Here is a 20,817-nt window from a genome sequence, read left to right on the forward strand (position 1 = left end):
TTTTTAACACTTAATGCCAAACTTTTAAAAAATAAATCGATATCATCATCTTTGTGTTTTTCTGCATTTAAGATTAGTTGATTTTGTTCTTCAATTCGTTTAAATGTCCTGTTTCTTTCTTCTGCCCTTTTTGTCACTAACGCTGATAGCTTGTCTACTTTAGACCGTGCACGCTTATCTAATAGGGAACATCCAGGGGAATCTTTATCCTGGAGTGGTAAAACGCCAAAATCTCCATCAATGACCACATCTTCTTCGACATTGTCTTCCTCGCTCTGTGGTATGATGTTGCAAGTAGAACTAATGAAAATATTTATTATTATTATTAATATTAATATTATTAGGTATAATATATGCTTTTGATAAATTTTATTGAAAAAAATTTTGTATAGATACCTCCGTTCGTTTTGAACTGTATTTAGAAAAGATGCACGATCTGCTGAAGGTAAACATTTTTTTGCTGAAGTTGCAGACCCGGTGCCGAGTTTTCTTTTGCAGCGATTGTGTGAATCGCGTATATACTTCCATTTTTTTTTGCAGTCGTCAACTAAAATAATATAAAATACTACATAATAATTATAATAATAATAAGTTAGTTGGATACTATACAGACTTAAGATAAGATATTAAAATTGTGCACGTGTCGGTTCTATATTATTACTATATATTATATATATATAGATAACCCATGGTATTTTATCTTATCGGTTCAGTCATTGAAATGACTAAAATATACTATTTATACATATTGTGGCGATGTGAACAATACACAACGAGCCGCCCAAATTATTTACGATGTCGACAGCGTACAATAGGAAAAACCCATGTTCTAGAATATTCCACGATGGTCTCGCTAGAGTATATTCGGGGATGTTCTAGAACAAAGCGGAGCCTATAAATACCAGCTGATCAGATGCTCAATTTTCATTCCGTCAGTGACCATGTATCGCGACTTACTGTGTTGTTCAGTTCGCAGTAATATTGTACGCGTAATTAGTATTTGTTATATTTCATTCTTGTACATACATATCACAGTAATATAGTGCTTAATATTTTATAAATTGTGAGTGATTATTTATTACCATAAACCACAATATATTATATTATATTACATATCTTAGTCCGTAGCAATAATACAACTTTACTATAGACAGTGATTCACAACATTTTTCTAAAATACAAACTACAAAAATATTAAATAAAATTCAGTTATTTTGTATCTACGCCATTGTATTGTATTAAATTAATCTTATTACTAGATTATATAATTATTATGTTATAGATAAATATTACATACCAGATTTCCCGATGGTGTTAGCAATATCTAACCAAATACTATCTTTATGTTCTGCATCTTTATATTTGTTGTGTGACAGATCAAACAACTCAACATTTTTTCGAACCAATTCGATCAGTTGTTCTTCTTCTTCTCCCGAAAAATGCAATTTAGCCATATTCGTGCACGTGATGATCGAAATTCACTACCCAAAAGTTGGTTTGTGACTAAAAAAAATCGACGGTCGCGCGCATCGGTCGCAATACACTGCTCTCGGACCGGTAAGGTACGGTGTCCAATGCGCGATCTGTCGCCGCGACCGGTCGCGGCGACAGGTCGCGCTCTACCGATTATTCGCGTTTCCCATTGACTGGTGTCCTACCCGCGACTGCAACGCGCGACAGATAATTTGCCGTCGCGACCCGCGACAATACCGCGACGAGAGCAGTGTAGCGCGACGCGTCGACGATTCGTTCTCCCGGTCAATATGTCGGCTATAGCATTTACATCACAAGAAGATGAACTTTTTATTGAATCCGTGCGTAAATATCCAGAGCTTTATGACTGTTCACACATGCAATATTTTAATTTAATAGTTAAAGATGCAAAATGGAAAGAAATTTCCCAAAAAATTGGAAAGTCTGGTAAGTAGTTAATATTTTTTTTTATTTAAATAAGAATAACGACTACCTATTTACAATCTGTGTACAACAAATACAATAAACAATTTATACTTAATAATGATAATATTTATATTTTTATATGATATTAATTATATAATTTTATACAATATATTTAATAATAATTATGTTTAACACGTTCAACGCCACGACGGGTTGTCAAACATGTATAACATTGCCCTGGTCGCCGGTGTCGACAAATATATAAATACATTGACAATTCACTATTTTGACTGGTGATGAGATGTGATAAACACAGTGGCGTAAACTTAACCACATTTATTTATAGTTATGTTATTAACCATTTTCTATTATTATACCAATATGTACTCGTATATTTATATTTTATTGTGATCGGCCGACTCGAGTGTCAATGGCAGCTGATAAAGAAAACGTATTACATAGTTTAAAATTATTATTATATGTTTGTTTTATACATGGTGTATGTTTTTTGTATTATTTTGGTTATTCCTGTACAATATAAAACGAATAATTATTGTATATTAAAATTGTATAGTCGAAGATTGCAAAAAGCGTTGGAAAAATATCAGAGATTCTTACAATCGTAATAAAAGAAAATTGGGTACGGGTTCTGAAAGATCGCTAAAAAAAAAGTGGCCTTTGGCAGCACACGTATCTTTTCTAGATAAAGTTCAACACGAACGAAGGTGATTACTAATTAGGCTTTTATACATTTTAATACAATACTTAATAAATTGTATATATTTGTATATATTTTTTTGTATTTAGTTCTTCATCAAATATAAGTGTAACTGAAAGTGCAACAGTACTACATGAAGAAGGAGAACTTGACAGAGGAATAGGGGATGAGTTTGACGGAGGAATAACAGAAGAAACCGAAAAAACCAAAGATAGTCCACAACGTATAAGATCGAAGCAGGACAAGTTGGCAGTCCTCCTTGCAACAAGAAATGAAGAACAAAAAAAGTTAATAGCAGCTATCCAGTCTCAAAATGAGACAATTTTAAATAGAAAAATGAATGAGGGTGATGATATAGATTTATTTTTCAAAAGTTTGGCCATGACTGTAAAGAAGTTACCTACTAAAGGTATCAACGAAGTAAAAATGAAAACATTAGCATTGGTGGCTGAAGCTGAAGAAAAATATGCTGCACAACCAACAAGAAATTTTACAGCTCAAGGATATTTTAATCAACCAAATGAAAACTCCATACAAATGTCACCTTCAAATGCATCAACTTCAACATACGGTACATCTGAAAGCTCACAAGGTTTTACAACATACAATTTTGATGAAAATATATTATATGAATAGATTTGTTATTACTATAGTGTTCAAGATTGAAGGTTATTATTTTATTTCATTCAAAAACAGATATTTTTTTTAAAATTATATTTGTAATCACTAAGATATAATACAAATATTTTTGTTATGCTTAAAAATATATACTAAAAGGTACAGTGTTATTTATAATTTTAAAAAGTATTTTAATAAAATGTTATTATTATAAAATATTTAAAAGTATTTAATTATTTACAAAATTGCCATGGTACAGAGCCTTCATTATTGAAGTATGACTTGAAACGCTCTCTTACATCAAAACCTTCAATGTTGATAAATCCACCTCCTCTTGATAATGGTAACATGTTATTTGTTGGTGTTGATTGTTCATCTTCGTAGTCGTAAAATGGGTGATTATTTTTTTCCATGTAACCAGTTCTCAACATATTGTGCAAGCAACACGCAACCCAAATAAGATCTTCACAAGTTGATGTATCTAAATTTATCGGCTGATAAAACCCTCTAAAAACTTGGCTCAATAAACCAAAAGCATTTTCAGTGACTCTTCTTGCTCGACTTAGTCTATAATTGAAAATGGTTGTTGTTACATCGTCTCTACCAGCTTTCTTTGTATATGGCTTCATTATATGTTTATGCAACCTGAACGCTTCATCACCAACAATCACGTGGGGTACGACTATGCTAGACCCAGGTAGTGTAGAATCTTCCGGAAAACCAAATGATCCGTTCAGAATTTGTTTGCCCATAGTTGATTTTAGGAAAATGCCACTGTCACCTTCCTTTCCATAAGAACCTATATCTACTACTATAAATTTATAGTTTGCATCAACCATTGCCAATAACACAATGGAAAAGAAATCCTTGTAATTATGAAATAAACTTCCCAAATTTTTTGGACTACGTATACGTATATGTTTCCCATCGATTGCCAGAATACAATTTGGAAAATTCCATTTACAACTAAATTCTGCAGCTTTGCCTTTAAAATCTACGTTTTTCGGGTCTTTCAAAAATATTGGTATTAATTTTGCTTTCAATACAGCCAAAGTTTTTTTAAGAATTCTACTTATGTAGGTGTGACAAATTCGAAAACCAAACGATAAAGATCGTAATGATTCACCCATATACCTACATAAATAAAACAAATTTATTTAAAATTATGTACTATTAAATTTTATATCTAAAACCATTATAGTAGTTTGAACACATACCTCAAGGTAACTGCCAATTTTTCCGCTGCAGAAATGGGGTCTTTTACTCTCCTTGAAGGTAATTTTGTAAGTTCCAATTCAACTAACGATAACAAAAAATCGAATTGTTGGCGACTAATGCGAAAAAATTCTCGAAATTTGACGTCATTTTCGAACAAATGTCTATTTATTAGGATTTTAAAATATCCTTCAGAATCGTGGTTTAAAAATAAGGAATCAATTGGTTTCCTTTTTTTTAGGCAACAAATACGAAAATAATATTTCATTATCTTCCAATTCATCTTCTATTAAGTTTATAATTAATTTATTATTATTCAAAATACACAGCAACTCATTATCGGACATGTTGGTACCGTTTTACGTCAACCTTAAGGTACGGTTTCCAAGGCGCGGCTGGTCGCGGCGGCCGATCGCCGCGGCTGTCGCAGCAAAAATATTTACACGTTATCCCTATTGACTGGTTTCCAAAGCGCGGCTGCGGCTCGCGACTGAACTTGAGCCGCGACGGCCGGTGACTTGACCGCGACGAAAGCAGTGTATCGCGACAGTCGCTGGCGGCTATTATCAAAAATTTAGTTTTCATTAAATAATTTTAATACTTTGTTGTTGTCTAGTTTGTCTAGTATTCAAAGTATTTTCAAATATTATAAATATATAGCTGTGATATTATTAACTAGCATTAAAAGTATAAAATATTTATAATGTCGAAAGTAATATTTTTGCCGGAACACGAGGAAATTCTTATTGAATCCGTTCGGAAAAATCCGATTTTATACGACAGCGCTGATTCAAAGCACAAAGATATAATTCTGAAAGATGAGATTTGGAAAGATATTGGCTTGAAAATTGGTAAATCTGGTAAGTAACTTAAATTATTTTATTATAGTTCTATTATTTTATAAAAATAATAGTTTTATAAACCATCTACAGAATGTTTGATTTAAAAATAAACACTGTCTATCTATTGACTGTATTTATTTATACTTGGTGTGTATAGAAGCGAGATTATCAAAAGATAACACAACATTAATACTAAATTTAAAAGATATGCTGACAAATGTTGTACAAATTTATGTAAATAAAATTATAAAGTATACATATTTATATAATAGGAGATGAATGTAAAAAACGGTGGAAAAACATAAGGGATACGTACAACCGAAACAAACGTAAATTGGGCACAGGTTCAGCTAGAACATCGAAAAAAAAATGGCCTTTGGCAGCACATATTTCGTTTCTTGATGGAGTAGAGTGTGAACGAAGGTATTTATTATATACATTTAATAACAATAATAGAAATAAAAATATATAATATACAAATATAGCAATAATTTGTTAATTTTAAATATTTAATATTTAGTTCTTCTTCGAATGCGACCATGATAGATGAAAGTTTTTCACATGAAGAAGATGAAGAATCAATTGAAGCTATACAAGAAGAAAAAACTGCAAACACGAATGAAGGATTCTCGATGCTGGACAGCGTATAAGGTCAAATAAAGATAAAATGGCGGTGATGTTGGCAAAAAGAACGGCAGAGCGTAAACAATTATTAGAAAAAATTCAAAAACAAAACGAAGACATTTTAAATGCCAAAAACAGCGAAGATGAAGTAGATTTATTTTTTAAAAGCTTAGCAATGACCGTAAAAAAATTACCACCTAAAGGTATAATTGAGGCAAAATTAAAAGCATTAACAATGGTGAGTGAACTCGAGGAAAAGTATTCTTACTGTACTACACCACAGCAACATGCCATAACATATCCAACTCAACAATTGCACGTATTTGATGACAACTATATTCAGCCATCTACACCAAGCTCATCATATACAGCATCGGACAGTTCTCAAGGCTACACGACTTATAATTTTGAATAGTAAGTTTTCAAAGCATTTATGTTTAATTAATAATTGTAAAATAACCGTTTATTTAGTACCCTGTTATTTATTTTATTTTATTTTTTATTTATATGCTTGTACAAAATATTACGATTTAAGCAAAAGTAAAACATTTTTTTTTTTTTGGAATTGATATGTTTTTTAATTTTTTTACAATAAAAATGTGTGTAAAAATGTATATAAACAAAAAAAACTCTTAACTTAAATGTAATAATTAAAAATAACCTAATTGTACAAACAAAATTTTTGGTATTTATACAAATAAAATAATAATATAAATGTAATTAAAATTGCCATGGTATTGATCCTTCACGGTTAAAGTAGGTTTTAAAAAGTTCTCTTACTTCGAAACCTTCAATATTGGAAAATCCTCCACCTCTAGATAATGATAACATATTATCCACTGGTGTCGATTGGTCTTTATCATAATCATAGAAAGTCCGGTGGTTTTTTTCTAAGTAACCTTCTCTCAACATGTTATGTAGACAACAAGCTACCCAAGTCAGATTATCACAGGTTGATGTTTCTATATTAACTGGCTGGTAAAACACCCTGAAAATTTGACTTAATAAACCAAAAGCGTTTTCCGTTACTCGTCTTGCTCGACTGAGTCTATAGTTAAATATTTTTTTTGTTATATCGTTTTTACTCGCTTTTCTTGTATATGGCTTCATAATATGGTTGTGCAGTCTGAAAGCCTCATCACCAACAATCACATGTGGTACGACTATGTCAGATCCAGGTAATACACTATCTTCTGGAAAACAAAAGGATCCATCCAATACTTGCTTACCCATTATAGACTTTAGGAAAATTCCACTATCGCCTTCTTTTCCGTAGGAACCTATGTCAACCACTATGAATTTATAGTTCGCATCAACCATAGCAAGTAAAACAATGGAAAAAAAATCTTTATAGTTGTGAAACAGAGAACCAGAATTGCTTGGACTACGTATACGTATGTGTTTGCCATCAATTGCAAGAATACAGTTAGGGAAATTCCATTTGCAACTGAATTCTGCAGCTTTTGTTTTGAAATCGATAGTATTCGGATTAGGCATAAAAATTGGAACCAATTTTGATTTTAAAACGGTCAATGTTTGTTTAATAATTATACTTATGTAGCTATGACTAACTCGAAACCCAAAAGACAACGAACGAAACGATTCACCAGTAGCCATATATCTATAGAAATTAAGAAAAAACATACTACGTAGTTTTAACAAAAATAATATTTAATTACTTGCATTCAAACATAACTTTAAACAGATTTATACATACCTCAAGGTAATTGCTAATTTTTCTGCAGCAGAAATGGGATTTTTTACTCTATTCGAAGGTTCTTTTGTAAGTTCAAATTCAACTAAAGATAATATAAAATTAAACTGTTCGTAGTTGATACGGAAAAACTCTCGAAACTTAGTTTCATTTTCTAATAAATGCCTATTGATCAATATTTCAAAAAAACCTTCAAACTCGCGGTTTTTAAATAAAATGTTGGTCGATTTCCTTTTATTTGGAAGTAAATAAGAAAATAATAACTGATCTTCTTCCTCTTCTTCTTCAAGTAAATCTAATATAATTTTGTTATTATTCACAACGCACATTACTTCAGACATACTGAAATTGTATGATTAAAACACTTTATACTGATGACGACGTCTCTACTTTACAAAATGCAAAGTATTACTGACAAAATAAAGAAAATATATTTAGAGCTGCGGCAATATATGTATGCCTAGGAAACCAGTCAGATCGCAGCGGCCGGTCGCCGCGGCTGGTCGCTGCGATCGGCTGCCGCGACCAGCCGCGCCTTGGAAACCGTACCTTTAGATAGACATCGGCGTGCTACTGACGAAATTTAGAATCGAGTACCTACCTTTTAACTACGATCGGTCGCGCATTGGACACCAGTCGGTCATCAGCGACTGAAAATTATAACTGGTCGCGGCGACCGGTCGCGCATTGGACACCGTACCTGTAGTGTCGCCGGTCGCCACGATAAAGTTCAGTCGCGCGACAACAGTCGTGCGTTGGAAACCAGATAATAGGAATTACATATTAACAGTCGGACGGCGACCTGTCTCGGCGACCGGTCGCGTCTAGGAAACCGTACCTTTAAGGTACGGTGTCCAAGGCGCGGCTAGCCGCAGCGGCCAGCCGCCGCGGCTACTGCTGCGACTACTGGGGTGATCAGCCGCCGATGTCTGCCTGTTGTTCAACACCGGCGACTGGTCGCTGCGGCTCGTCAAAATAGTGTGGTTTTAGAGCTCGTAGTGTAGAGACCTATTTATTCTGTGTGGTGTTTGTAATATTATTCAATATGGTCAATACGTACATCGTGAATAACAATAAAATTGTGCAGCTTTTTTTGGAGGAGGAAGAAGAGGAAGAAAAATTATTATTTTCCTACTTGAATGCAAAAAAAAAGAAAGTTGACATTTTATATCAAAGTCGTTCAAATGAAGGTTTTTTTGAAATTTTAATTGAGAGACATTTATTAAATAATGAACCAAAATTTCGTGAGTTTTTTCGGGTCAATCGTCAACAGTTTGATTATTTATTATCCCTAGTTAAGTTTGAACTAACTAAGCCACACAGCAACAGAGTGAAAAAACCGATTACAGCAGCAGAAAAACTATCACTGACACTGCGGTAACTATAATGTATATTGTATACCTACATAATGCTTCTAATAACAAAACTTTAGAACTACATGTTTAGATCATTCTCATTTAATTTGTAATATTATACACATAATACACTGAAAAAATTTTTTTAACAGGTACATGGCTACCGGTGAGTAATTTCGTTCGTTATCGTTTAGTTTTCGAATATGTCATACATATATCAGCAGAATTGTGAAGGAAACGTTACTGATTTTGAAAAAAAAATTAAAACCTATATTTTTACCAGATCCAAGTGAAGTTGACTTCAAAAAGAAAGCTAATGAATTTTGTTACAAGTGGAACTTTCCCAATTGCATTCTGGCCATTGATGGCAAGCATATTAGAGTTCGGAGTCCGGATAATTCGGGGTCATTATTTCATAACTATAAAGATTTTTTTTCTGTCGTTTTGTTGGTAATGGTCGATGCTAACTGCAAATTTGTCGTGGTGGATATAGGCTCATATGGGAAAGAAGGAGACAGTGGTATTTTTCTAAAATCCATTATGGGCCAACAGATTTTAAATAGTTCATTTAGTTTTCCTGAGGAATGTTCTCTTCCAGGTTCTGATATAATTGTCCCGCATGTAATCGTTGGGGATGAAGCTTTTCGTCTACACACGCATATAATGAAACCCTACTCGAGAAAATCAAGCAGAGACGATACTACAAAAACGGTATTCAATTATAGACTTAGCCGAGCTAGACGTGTGACCGAAAACGCGTTTGGTTTGCTAAGCCAAGTTTTTCGTGTTTTTTATCAACCCATTAATCTTGAAACCTCGACTTCTGACGATTTGATATGGGTAGCTTGTATGTTACATAACATGTTAAGGGATGGTTATTTGGAAAATAACAAACACCCATACTACGAATATGACCATGACCAAGACTTACCTTCCAACAGCATGTTACCTATACGTAGAGGAGGTGGATTTTTACAGGCAAACGGATTCGAGGTGAGAGAACGATTTAAAACATTTTTTAATAATGAAGGATCAGTATCGTGGCAGAGATAATTTATATACATTTTACACTTACTTATACATTTTCTTAATATACTAAACTAATATTTGTAATTAGGTAGGTAGTTATAATAATACAATGTATTTATGTATTAAACTATTGTCATATCATGTTAATTAAATACTATAACAAAAACAAAACAGTTTAGATTTTTCTTAATAATTTTATTTTATGATTATGCAACACTATACTATAGAAATAAGTTGACAAATTTGTACATTATTATTTTTTGTTCTATTTTTTTTATTATTATTAATTATTATGAATTATTATATAAAAAAAATGATAGAGATAAAAATTTTAAATTATTAAGTAACAAACGAAACAGTCTTTTTATTAAAATATTATAAGTACCTATTATAAAGATAGATATAAATTTAATCAATTTAACCTGCAATCTATCCTGAATTTAATTAGAATTATTGAAGTATGCCGGTGAAGATGTACTTTCAAAGTCGTTTGTAGGCGAGAATGTCATGTGCGATGGTGCGATGGTTTGTGGGTTGATCGATGTAGGGTATGAAATGGCAGACGATGAAGTTTGAGAACGGTCTGAGTCAGAGTATGAAATCGGCGATATGTTTTGTGGATTAGAAACTCCGTAGTAATGTTGTTGGTTTTGTTGGAAGTTTTGAATCGGAAAAAAAACTAGGCGTAGTAATTTGAGGAGGATTAGCATATCTTTCTTGAAGTTCATTGACTAACATAAGTGTTTTCATTTTAGCTTCATTAATGCCTTTTGTCGGTAATTTTTTTACAGTTATAGCTATGCTTTTATAAAATAAATGAGTGTCATCTTCTTGATTTTTATTTGCGTTTAAAAGTTGTTCGTTTTGTCGTTGAAAACTTTGAATAATAATGTTTCGATCTTCAGTTTTTTTTGCTAAAATCGCTGCCAGCTTATCCGATTTTGATCTTACACGATTACCCGCAAATGAACACGTTGGTAATTCAACATTGTCGTCTTTATTTGAATCGTCAACATCAATCTCGTCATCAGTACCAACACTTACATCTTCATCTAGTGGCGTATCAATGTTAGATGTAGAACTAAAAATATTAATGAAACTATTATAGTTGCATATTTAAGTAAAACATATTTTTAAAAATAGCTATTTACTTTCGCTCATTGTCCACAGAGTTTAAAAATGATACGCGATCGGCCAAAATCCATTTTTTTTTTTGATGATGCAGCAGATCCTGTTCCTAACTTTCTTTTGTTCCGATTATAAGTGTCTTTTATGTTTTTCCATCGCCTCTTGCAATCGTCAACTGGTATATAGATAAAGAAATAAATTAGGCATATTTTATATTGACATTTTATTAAAATTATTTTTAGATTTCTTTTTGCGATATTATTTATAAATATTTCTGAAATTAACTCAACATGCTTCTACACAGAAATAGAAACTTTGTTGTGTTCACTGTTCACGGTTTATTCAGAGTGTATTTTTCCACTATTCAGATTTCATAAATAATTGTTTGTATTATTTGACATTATAATAAAATTGCTAATTTGATTGCAAATCACTTGAAACGAATTTATCACTAGCCTAAATTAATTAATCAAGTCACAGCAAAAATAAGTTACATTTACTTTACTGTTACATTTATTTACTATTGTATATACAAATACAAGCCCTAGAAATTACGCATATTTGGTCAAGACGTCAAGTATAAATTTATGTGAACTGTTTTATATTGTAACTATTTTATATAGTACCTATGTTGATTATAAAATACTGGATTATTTAAATTATTCAAAAATACTTACCAGATCTTCCAACTTTTAAAGAAATATTTTTCCAGATATCATCCTTCAAAATTATATCCTTGTGGCTAGGTTTGGACAAATCATACAGTTCAGGATTATTTCGTACTTCTTCTATTAACTTTTCTTCTTGATCAGGCATAAAGACAACTTTGGAAATGTTTTGTGATTCGGCCATGGTATTTAAAATAATATAAAATAGTCAATACAAATAGCAAAAGCCGCTAGCGACTGTCGCTGTACACTGCTTTCGACTGAGTAGAGCCGCGGGCCGCAGCGGCCCATTCATAGTCGCAAAGCCGCAATCCCTCATTGGACACCAGTCCATAGGAATTACGTAAAAACAGTGTGACCGCGACAGTCGCGGCGGCTAGGGTTAGGTTAGGTAAAACCACCAGAAATAGGTGAATTTTCAAAAATAGCAAAAATGAGTGTATATTATGAAAACGACAGATTAGTGTTTATTACAAAAATACCATTAATTATGGATATTGAATTTACATTGTTTAATGTAATACCTATACCTATGTATCGTATGGAAAAAACGATAGTTGGATGGTATATCACTTCACTTACGTACGAATATATTGCAATAACAAAAGATAGGAAAAAATTTACTACTTATTTAGATAAACAAATAAGTGATTGTACAGAATTAAATATGTATAAAATATGTAAATTACCACAGCCAATACAAGAAGCTAATAGTCATCAACCATGTGAAGTACAATTATTCAAAGGAGCGGATACAATACCGAATTAATGTATACTTAAAAAATTTACACTGAGTGAAAATATATATCATAGGCTTAACAAGAAAAATACATGGATACATGTAGGACACGATGTTTTAACAGTAGGATGTGATGATTTAATAGAACCGTTTATTCAAGAAATGAAAAACTCAGGAGAAATATCTATAATAGATACAAGTTGTCGAATATTTACAAGAGATGTAGTATTAAATGCAATAGAAGAAGATATAGGTAGAAAATACAAAGATTTTGTACCTGTAACTAAAATTAAAAATTTATTAGACAAGATACCTGAGCACATACATAACTATACAATAAATGAGAAATGGGATAACGAAAAAGATATACAATTAACAGATCTACATGGTGTATCTAAATCACTCAATGAGGTACAACAAATGATCGATAATGAGATAATAAGAGAACAAGCACAAAAACATTAATTTATTCATTCAAATTTATTATATGCTACAGTAGGTTTAGCTATATTATGTATGATATTAATATTAGCTATGTATATACTAATAAAATGTAGGTATGTTAGCAATCATCATATCATAGAGCCTAGGAGAATAGTTAGATATAGGAAACCAATGAGGAAAGGAAATTATAGTACGGAAGTTTTCGAAGATATACCATTTGCTGCTCCACCATCACCACGTTAAAAAAAAAAAAAAAAAATAAGAGTTAGAGTGACATTTTTTTTAAGAGATATTAATTAATAATTAATTAAAAAAAAAAAAAAGAAGAGATAATAATTAATAATAGTTAATAGTATAATAGTTAATAAAGGTGAAAGACATTGATTTTGAGGAAAATAATATTTTATAATATATTAATTAATGAGAGATATTGAGGAAATATAATTAATAATAATATAAATGAATAGTTAGAGTGACATTTTTTGAAGAATAATTATTAATATACGTGTATATGGTAAATATTAAATTTTAGAAAAAAAAATATATATATAAATATAGTTATTAAATGGAAATTGGGATATTCAGTTATTATTTAGGAAAATACAAAATTATTAAATGTAACATACATGTGTAATAACATTAATTGTTCACAGATTTATTTATGTAATAATTATTGAGATGAAGGATTTTTTATAAAGGAATATACTAACAAATTTTATTATATAATTAATTGATTTAAATTTTATGTTACTAACATATTTATTATTAAGCAATTGATGTAAATGAAGTGTAACTGATACATATAAAAATTGTAAAGATTTCTGTCTTGCAGACATAAACCTTTTTTTTTGTGGGGAGGTGTTATGGGCTACGAGATGTACTAATAATATAAATATAATATAATATAATATTCATGAGCTACGAGATATGCTAATATGTAATACAATGTGTAATATTGCTATAGGTGTTAGCAATAGTGATCTAAATATATATGTGATCTAATAATTATAATGTATACGAATATTAGATTCATATTTTGTAAAAATATTGTAATAAATCAAAATAGTAGTTCTTAGGCGAGGTCGTTTTGCGTTTACAAGAATTGCCAGTAAGACGATAACATCCTGGAGATTGTTGTTTCAAATGTGAAAACAATTCCAAGAATTAATCTAAATTGGAAGATTGACGATTACAACAACAAGAGATTTTCTTGTATATAAGGGAGTTCGAAGACCAACAAGGGAGATGTACCAGAGCTACGAAGAACAGAGCAACTTCACGACACTCAGCCACTTCTTATATCAGTTACATGTATTTTATTTATACAGATTAAACATTATTGTAATTAAAAGTTGTACAATTCATTTTAATAACACCTTGGATCTGGATCTGATATTGGCACGCAACATAGGTAATGTTATGTATACGTTATTTGGTGTGTGTGATAACAAATGTGTTAAGAAAACTAGGGAAGCAATTCAAAAAACAGAAGAAACAGGAAATAATATTTTACATATAATGAAAACACAAACAACAGTAGTAAAAACAGTTGTGAAGAAAATAGCTAATACAATAAATCGTACTGAAGAGTTATACAAAGATGTATCAAACAAAGAACAAAAATTACATAAAAGATTGTCCACGAGCTAGTCCATGAGTTACTTCTTTTATCCAGTTGTGCAACATCCAATCATTCATATCAAGAGTATTTAAAAACATTTTTTTACAAACTTCCATAGGCTCCTCAAAATCTTGATGTTTAAAATAGTTGGGAAAAAGACAAAACACCATAATGACAGTAATACTGATAACATAACACCTAAAAAAATTGCTCTATCAAAAAGAATTGAACACTTACAAAAATGGTTTTCTAGTCTAGCAAAAATGCCTTCCCATTATTGCCGAAAACAAACTAATAGGCTTTATTTGGAAGGTCCGTTTATGCATAAATCAGAAGTTTTTGAACTGTACAAATCCAAATGTGTTGATGATAATATAATTCCATTAAGTAGTTATTATTTTTACAAATTTATGAAAGAAAAAAAGTTCTCCATATTTATGCCAAGAAAAGACAAATGCGATTTTTGTTCATCATATGACATGGGACAAGTTGAGGAAGATGACTTTGCTGAGCACATTGCACATAAAAATAGAGCCAGGGAAGAATTAAAAAATGACACCCAATTAGCCAAAGAAAATAAATGCTACTTATATACAATGGATTGCCAGGCTGTAAAATTATGTCCATATCTACAAAACAGTGCTCTGTATTATTCAATGAAACTAAAGGTACATAATATGACATTGTATAATAATGGCACAGGTCACTGTGAAAATTATTGGTGGCATGAGGGTGAGGGTGAGTTGAAAGCATCGATATTTGTAACAATAATTCTTAAACATTTAGAAAAATTTTGCATGAATGATAAAAAACCAATTATATTAAACTCAGATGGTTGCGGTTACCAAAATAGGAACTCAGTAATAGCCAACGCACTTCTTAATTTTTCAATAAAATATGGAATTATTATTGAACAAAAGTATCTGGTAAAAGGTCATACACAAATGCCATGTGATAATGCACATTGTCACATGGAAAGAAAGCTAAAAGGCCAAGATATTTATCTGCCATCAGATTTTATAAAAATAACCAAAGAAGCAAGAAAAAATCTAACAGCTTTTGGTGTAACTCTTTTGAGTTTTGATTTTTTCCTGGACTTTAAAACTCATAATGTTTATAGTACTATTAGACCTGGAAAAAAAAGGAGACCCAGAAGTTAAAGATTTAAGAGCTCTACAGTATAACCCTATATATAAACGTATATTTCAAAAGTTAGTATTTGATGACCCTTATGTTGAACTACCTTTAAGAAGGAATCCCAAAATTGACCCAAGTGCAAATTACAAACAACTATATAGTAAACCATTACCAATCACCAATCAACTTATCAAAATGGAATGACTTACAGAAGCTTAAAATGTTTTTACCTAAAGACACTCACTCATTCTATGATACTTTGCCACACACAAAAACATTTAAACCTAGAACTGGTAAAGTATAAATTTATAATAATAAGATTTTTTTTTTATTCAACCAGAAGTCTAAAATTATGTTTTTTTTTATTTTTAATACTATGAGAATTGTTATTTATATTTTTAATTTAAAGTTTGTTTTAAATACCTAATATGATCTCAGGAAATTGAGTATTTTTAACATTTATTTAGTTAATAATATTATGTTAAATCAATAATTATTAACTTCAATAATACTTAGTAATTTATCATTTTTATATTAGTTTTAAAATATGTAACCAAAAGTCTGAAATTATGTTATTTAGTATTAAGAGAATTTTTATCAATATTTTTAATTTGAAACTGTTTTAAATACCTAATATGATCTCAAGGAGTTGAGTTTTTTAATATTTATTTTATCAATAATATTATGTTCTATTAAATATCAAGTTCTACAATACTTGATAATTTATCATTATTATATTATATGAAGTTTTATCTACAAGACAAAAGTTTGGATTACATTTTTTTAAATATTAAACATTATAAAAATAAAGATATTGCATTTATTTTGTCATTGATTGTAGTGTAAAAATAGATTTGAATATTTGATAATATGCAGGGACGGATCCAGGGGGGGGGGGGGACGGGGGCCGCACCCCCCCCCCCAGACATATTATTTCTCAGTTTTTTTTTATTATTCTACACATCGTGATATTACTATTTTTCAAATCACATATAATATAAGAATATAACTAATATATAATATATTTATAATATATTAAACAAGGTGGATATATATATTATATACAATATACACCACGAATTAAAATATTTTAATTCGTAATACACAATACACATTACACCATTAAGTAAATAATAAATATTACAGCAAAATTAGATTGAGTAAGTAATATTATTATAAATATTACATGTTAATTGATAATACCACAAGAGTGCGCCACGTCACCACCAAAGTTAGTCCCAGACAATCAAAATATAACATTGTGGTTGAACTATTTTGATTCTATAATTAGAAGTTAGAACATAGACATAATAAAACAATTCCAATAATATGAATATGTTTTTGATTGTATGATTAGAACCGTGTTATTGCGATAACTATATTATGTTGACTACAACGATTGTTGATTATACCTACTGGCTACTAGTGCTAAATCATAATAGTCGATATTATAATTTATATTCTTATTCTGAATTGATCAGCAAATACCAGTGCATCTATTAGTTAATCAATTAGTCTATTCTAATATAATATATAATATATTTTATTATGTCAGAACCACCAAAGAAAAAGGCTCGTACTCGTGCAATTACTTCGTATTTTGTGAATCTGGTATGTATATTTTAAAATTAATAACTATATAGTAACTACCAATCTGGTCATGGATAAATAATAATATTATAACTTAAAAAAAAAAAAAAGAAATTGGTTCTATTATAATTTATTAAATACTTTACAGGAAAAATCTAAATCTTCAATTGAAGAATTAGTGGATGATCCGACAGCATTTAAAAACAAGAAAGCAGAGGCTGAAACTGAGAAATACATTCATGTTGAGTCTGCCATTGAGGTAATAGAAAAATACTCATTTGTGTATTTTTTACTCAGTGAACATAGCATTTTAATAGATACAAGAATTAATATTTACTAATAAAATATTGAAAATTCAAAAATAAAATTTAGTAGTATTTTATTGTATGATTGATTTACATATATTTTTCTTTTTTTTCAGCAAACAATAAGTTCACATTCAACCTCAGCTTCTCAGGTTATTGTACCAACTGAAACTATTTTTCATAGTTTAGATGTTGGAAACTTTGTGAACATAAATGTTATTGATGACAATACCAAACATGCTTTGTTGACTAATCATTGGGTACCTCCAAACAATTACATACTTCCATATTCGATTCAAATGTGCAAAGGAAAAGAAAAAAAAAGAAGGGTAACCTTGAATCATTTAAATATGTTCCATTGGCTTGTTATGTCAGACGTTAGCAAAGGTTTGTATTGCAAATATTGTTTTTTATTTGCACCTGCTACTAAAAGTAATGTGACACTTAAAACATTAGTCAAAACTCCACTACTTAAATTTTCTAAGTTAACTGGTAAAGATGGATGTTTAACTGTTCATTCTCTTAATAAGTACCATTTGGACTCAGTTTTATCAGGGAATGCATTTTTAAAATCATACCAAGATCCAAGTTTTACCATAATAAATCAAGTTAATTTACAAAGATTAAACCAAATAAATGAAAATCGAGAAAGAATCAGACCTATCATTGAAACACTAATATTATGTGGACGACAGAATATTGCACTTAGAGGAGCTATTGATGATGGTCCATTATTAAATGATACTTCAAATTCATTAGTAGCAAATCCAGGTAACTTCAGAGAATTATTAAAGTTTAAAATAAATTCAGGAGACCAAAACTTGAAAAATCATCTTGATACTACATCATCTCGAGCTACTTATATTAGTAAGACAACTCAAAATGAGCTCCTTAATTGTATAGGCGAAGAAATTCAGTTACAAATTATTAAAGACGTTAACGAAGCAAAGTTTTATGCAGTGATATTTGATGAAACTACTGACATAGCCCATAGAGAACAGCTTAGTCTATCCATAAGATATATTTTAAACAATAAAATAAATGAAAAGTTTTTAACTTTTGTTGATGCTTATCAATCTATCTTAGAAGAAGACATTATGCTGTCTGGTGAAACAAAATTTACTGGTCAAGCTCTAGGAAATATAGTACTGAACATTTTAAAACAATTTAATTTAAATGTGGAAAACTGTGTTGGCATCGGTACAGACGGATGTGCAGTTATGACTTCAAAAAGTATTGGAGCTGTCACTACAATTTTAAAAGAATGTATTTACGCAGTTCGATGCCCATGTTTTAATCATGCACTAAATAACTCACTGGCTCAGTCATCAAAAGTGGTCTCAATTCGCAATACAGTTGGTTGTTTGAAAGAAATAGTGGCTTTTTTTAATGGATCAGCTAAAAGGATTGCTATACTTAAAAATAAATTAGGAAAAAGTTTATCTGGATTATGTCAAACTAGATGGATTGAACAACATGATGGCATATTGCAGTTCAAATCAACTCTCCCAAAAGTAATTATGATAAATTAATAACTATAAAATTGTATTTTATAAAATATTGAAATATAAGTACTCAATCGTTTAAAAATTAATTTCAGATTTTAGAAGCTCTTGCTGATATTAAGTTATGGACTGATAAAAATTCTTCAACTAAAGCGAATACACTTGAATTATCTATATGTAATAGTTCATTTATTATTTCACTTTATTCACTCATTGACGTACTCAAATGGACACTTCCAGTTAGTCGTATACTGCAAAGTACTTCACTTGATTTGGAAAGTGCAAATTTTGTTATTCAAGAAGTTAAAGAAGTGTTAAACAAGAACAGAACCAATTCACATAATGTTTTTAAAGATATTTTTATTGAATCTTCTAATATGGCTAAAAGTTTAGGATTTGATATTCAATTACCACGTATATCCAAAACACAAATGAATAGAGCCAATCACCCTACTCAAAGTGTAGAGGATTATTATCGTTGGTCAATTTATATACCGTTATTAGATGGGGTTCTTGGGGATATGAATACTCGTTTCTGTCCAGATGTGATTAATGCATTTAATTTAAGACTGTTAATCCCTAAAGTATTTTGTGGAAAAGAAAATAATACTTTAAGTATAAATATACTTGAAGCAAGTAAAAGATTTTTTCCTCTGCTATCATCAGGATCAGATAATACAGCTGATTTACATTTGCAAAGTATTTTTTTATTGATTAATTTGTTAAAGTATGTTTAATTCATTGATAATCAATGAAAATTCTTATTATTTCAGGTGAACTTGAGCTTTGGTTTAAGTTTTGGAATAAAAATATTGGTGTGTGGAGTGAAGATCAATTTCCATCAACAGCAATAGACGCCTTAAATAAATGTGATCCAAATATATTTCCTACAGTATACCAGCTTCTAAGTATAGTTTGTACATTACCAATGAGTGTAGCTACTGCAGAACGAAGTTTTTCTACTCTGAGAAGGGTAAAAACCTGGCTACGCTCTAGAATGCAGGAGGATCGACTTACTTCTTTGGCTGGATTTAGTGCTGTACCGACGATCAGCGCGTATTGTGCGCGCTGACGGTACGCGCTGACTTATCGGCTGTCATGAGCGTTAGTGTATAGCGACGGCAATTCGATCGTGGTATGTTAAGTTTTTGTTACATAATTTAGTTAGACTTAACTTTTAAAAGAATCCATCCACTTAGTTAACTCATTAATTATTGCGCTATTTACGCAATCAGACGAATAAAAAGACGGAGAGAGGAATATCACGTCCAATACTGGTATGACCAGCCAATTGAAGGGGAATTTTGTACGCTTTGCTTTTCAAATTACGAGATCACGAATCAAAATTTTGATTACTTCAAATGTCTATTAAAAGTTTTGACGAGCTGCTTGCAAAACTTTGAAGAATCTTTGAGGACAGAACACTTTTCATATTCCTAAATGTCATCAGAAAGATTATGGCCGTACAAGGTAATATTAGTATTTTAAAATAAAATTCAACAATTTTAATTTAAAAATTTTGTTTATTAAAGACATTAAGATTGTAAAGATAATAAAAGACATTATTTATATTAGTTATCGATTATAATACAACATATGTTTTATTACAAATTCTCATATAACAAGAATCAAGAATATGATTGAATCATCATCTAGTGCCTCCTCA

The 20,817-nt window shown here is 30.4% G+C and overlaps 5 protein-coding genes across 5 annotated transcripts; 3 read left to right on the forward strand and 2 right to left on the reverse strand.

Moving 5' to 3' along the window:
• The first annotated feature begins 1,763 nt into the window (after positions 1–1,763).
• On the forward strand, positions 1,764–3,253 carry LOC112591866. Its single transcript, XM_025335798.1, has 3 exons — positions 1,764–1,920; positions 2,474–2,624; positions 2,707–3,253. The coding sequence occupies exons 1-3, from the start codon at positions 1,764–1,766 to the stop codon at positions 3,251–3,253; spliced, it is 855 nt and encodes a 284-aa protein (XP_025191583.1).
• A 215-nt stretch (positions 3,254–3,468) lies between these two features.
• LOC112591867 lies at positions 3,469–4,797 on the reverse strand. The gene is made up of 3 exons (XM_025335799.1): positions 4,776–4,797; positions 4,453–4,534; positions 3,469–4,369 (listed from the first exon to the last, which is right to left on the reverse strand). The coding sequence occupies exons 1-3, from the start codon at positions 4,795–4,797 to the stop codon at positions 3,469–3,471; spliced, it is 1,005 nt and encodes a 334-aa protein (XP_025191584.1).
• A 356-nt stretch (positions 4,798–5,153) lies between these two features.
• Positions 5,154–5,942, forward strand: LOC112591868 (transcription factor Adf-1-like). Its single transcript, XM_025335800.1, has 3 exons — positions 5,154–5,310; positions 5,565–5,715; positions 5,813–5,942. The coding sequence occupies exons 1-3, from the start codon at positions 5,154–5,156 to the stop codon at positions 5,940–5,942; spliced, it is 438 nt and encodes a 145-aa protein (XP_025191585.1).
• A 4,693-nt stretch (positions 5,943–10,635) lies between these two features.
• On the reverse strand, positions 10,636–11,994 carry LOC112591869. Its single transcript, XM_025335801.1, has 3 exons — positions 11,820–11,994; positions 11,257–11,317; positions 10,636–11,095 (listed from the first exon to the last, which is right to left on the reverse strand). Exons 1-3 carry the CDS (start codon positions 11,992–11,994, stop codon positions 10,636–10,638), a joined length of 696 nt encoding a protein of 231 aa, XP_025191586.1.
• A 6,002-nt stretch (positions 11,995–17,996) lies between these two features.
• Positions 17,997–20,591, forward strand: LOC112591870 (52 kDa repressor of the inhibitor of the protein kinase-like). The gene is made up of 4 exons (XM_025335802.1): positions 17,997–19,160; positions 19,247–19,850; positions 19,925–20,207; positions 20,387–20,591. The coding sequence occupies exons 1-4, from the start codon at positions 17,997–17,999 to the stop codon at positions 20,589–20,591; spliced, it is 2,256 nt and encodes a 751-aa protein (XP_025191587.1).
• Positions 20,592–20,817: the final 226 nt, after the last annotated feature.

The sequence above is a fragment of the Melanaphis sacchari genome, unplaced genomic scaffold, assembly GCF_002803265.2.
Source record: "Melanaphis sacchari strain LSU unplaced genomic scaffold, SCAv2.0 Contig1464_pilon_pilon, whole genome shotgun sequence".
NCBI classification, from domain to species: Eukaryota; Metazoa; Arthropoda; class Insecta; order Hemiptera; family Aphididae; genus Melanaphis; species Melanaphis sacchari.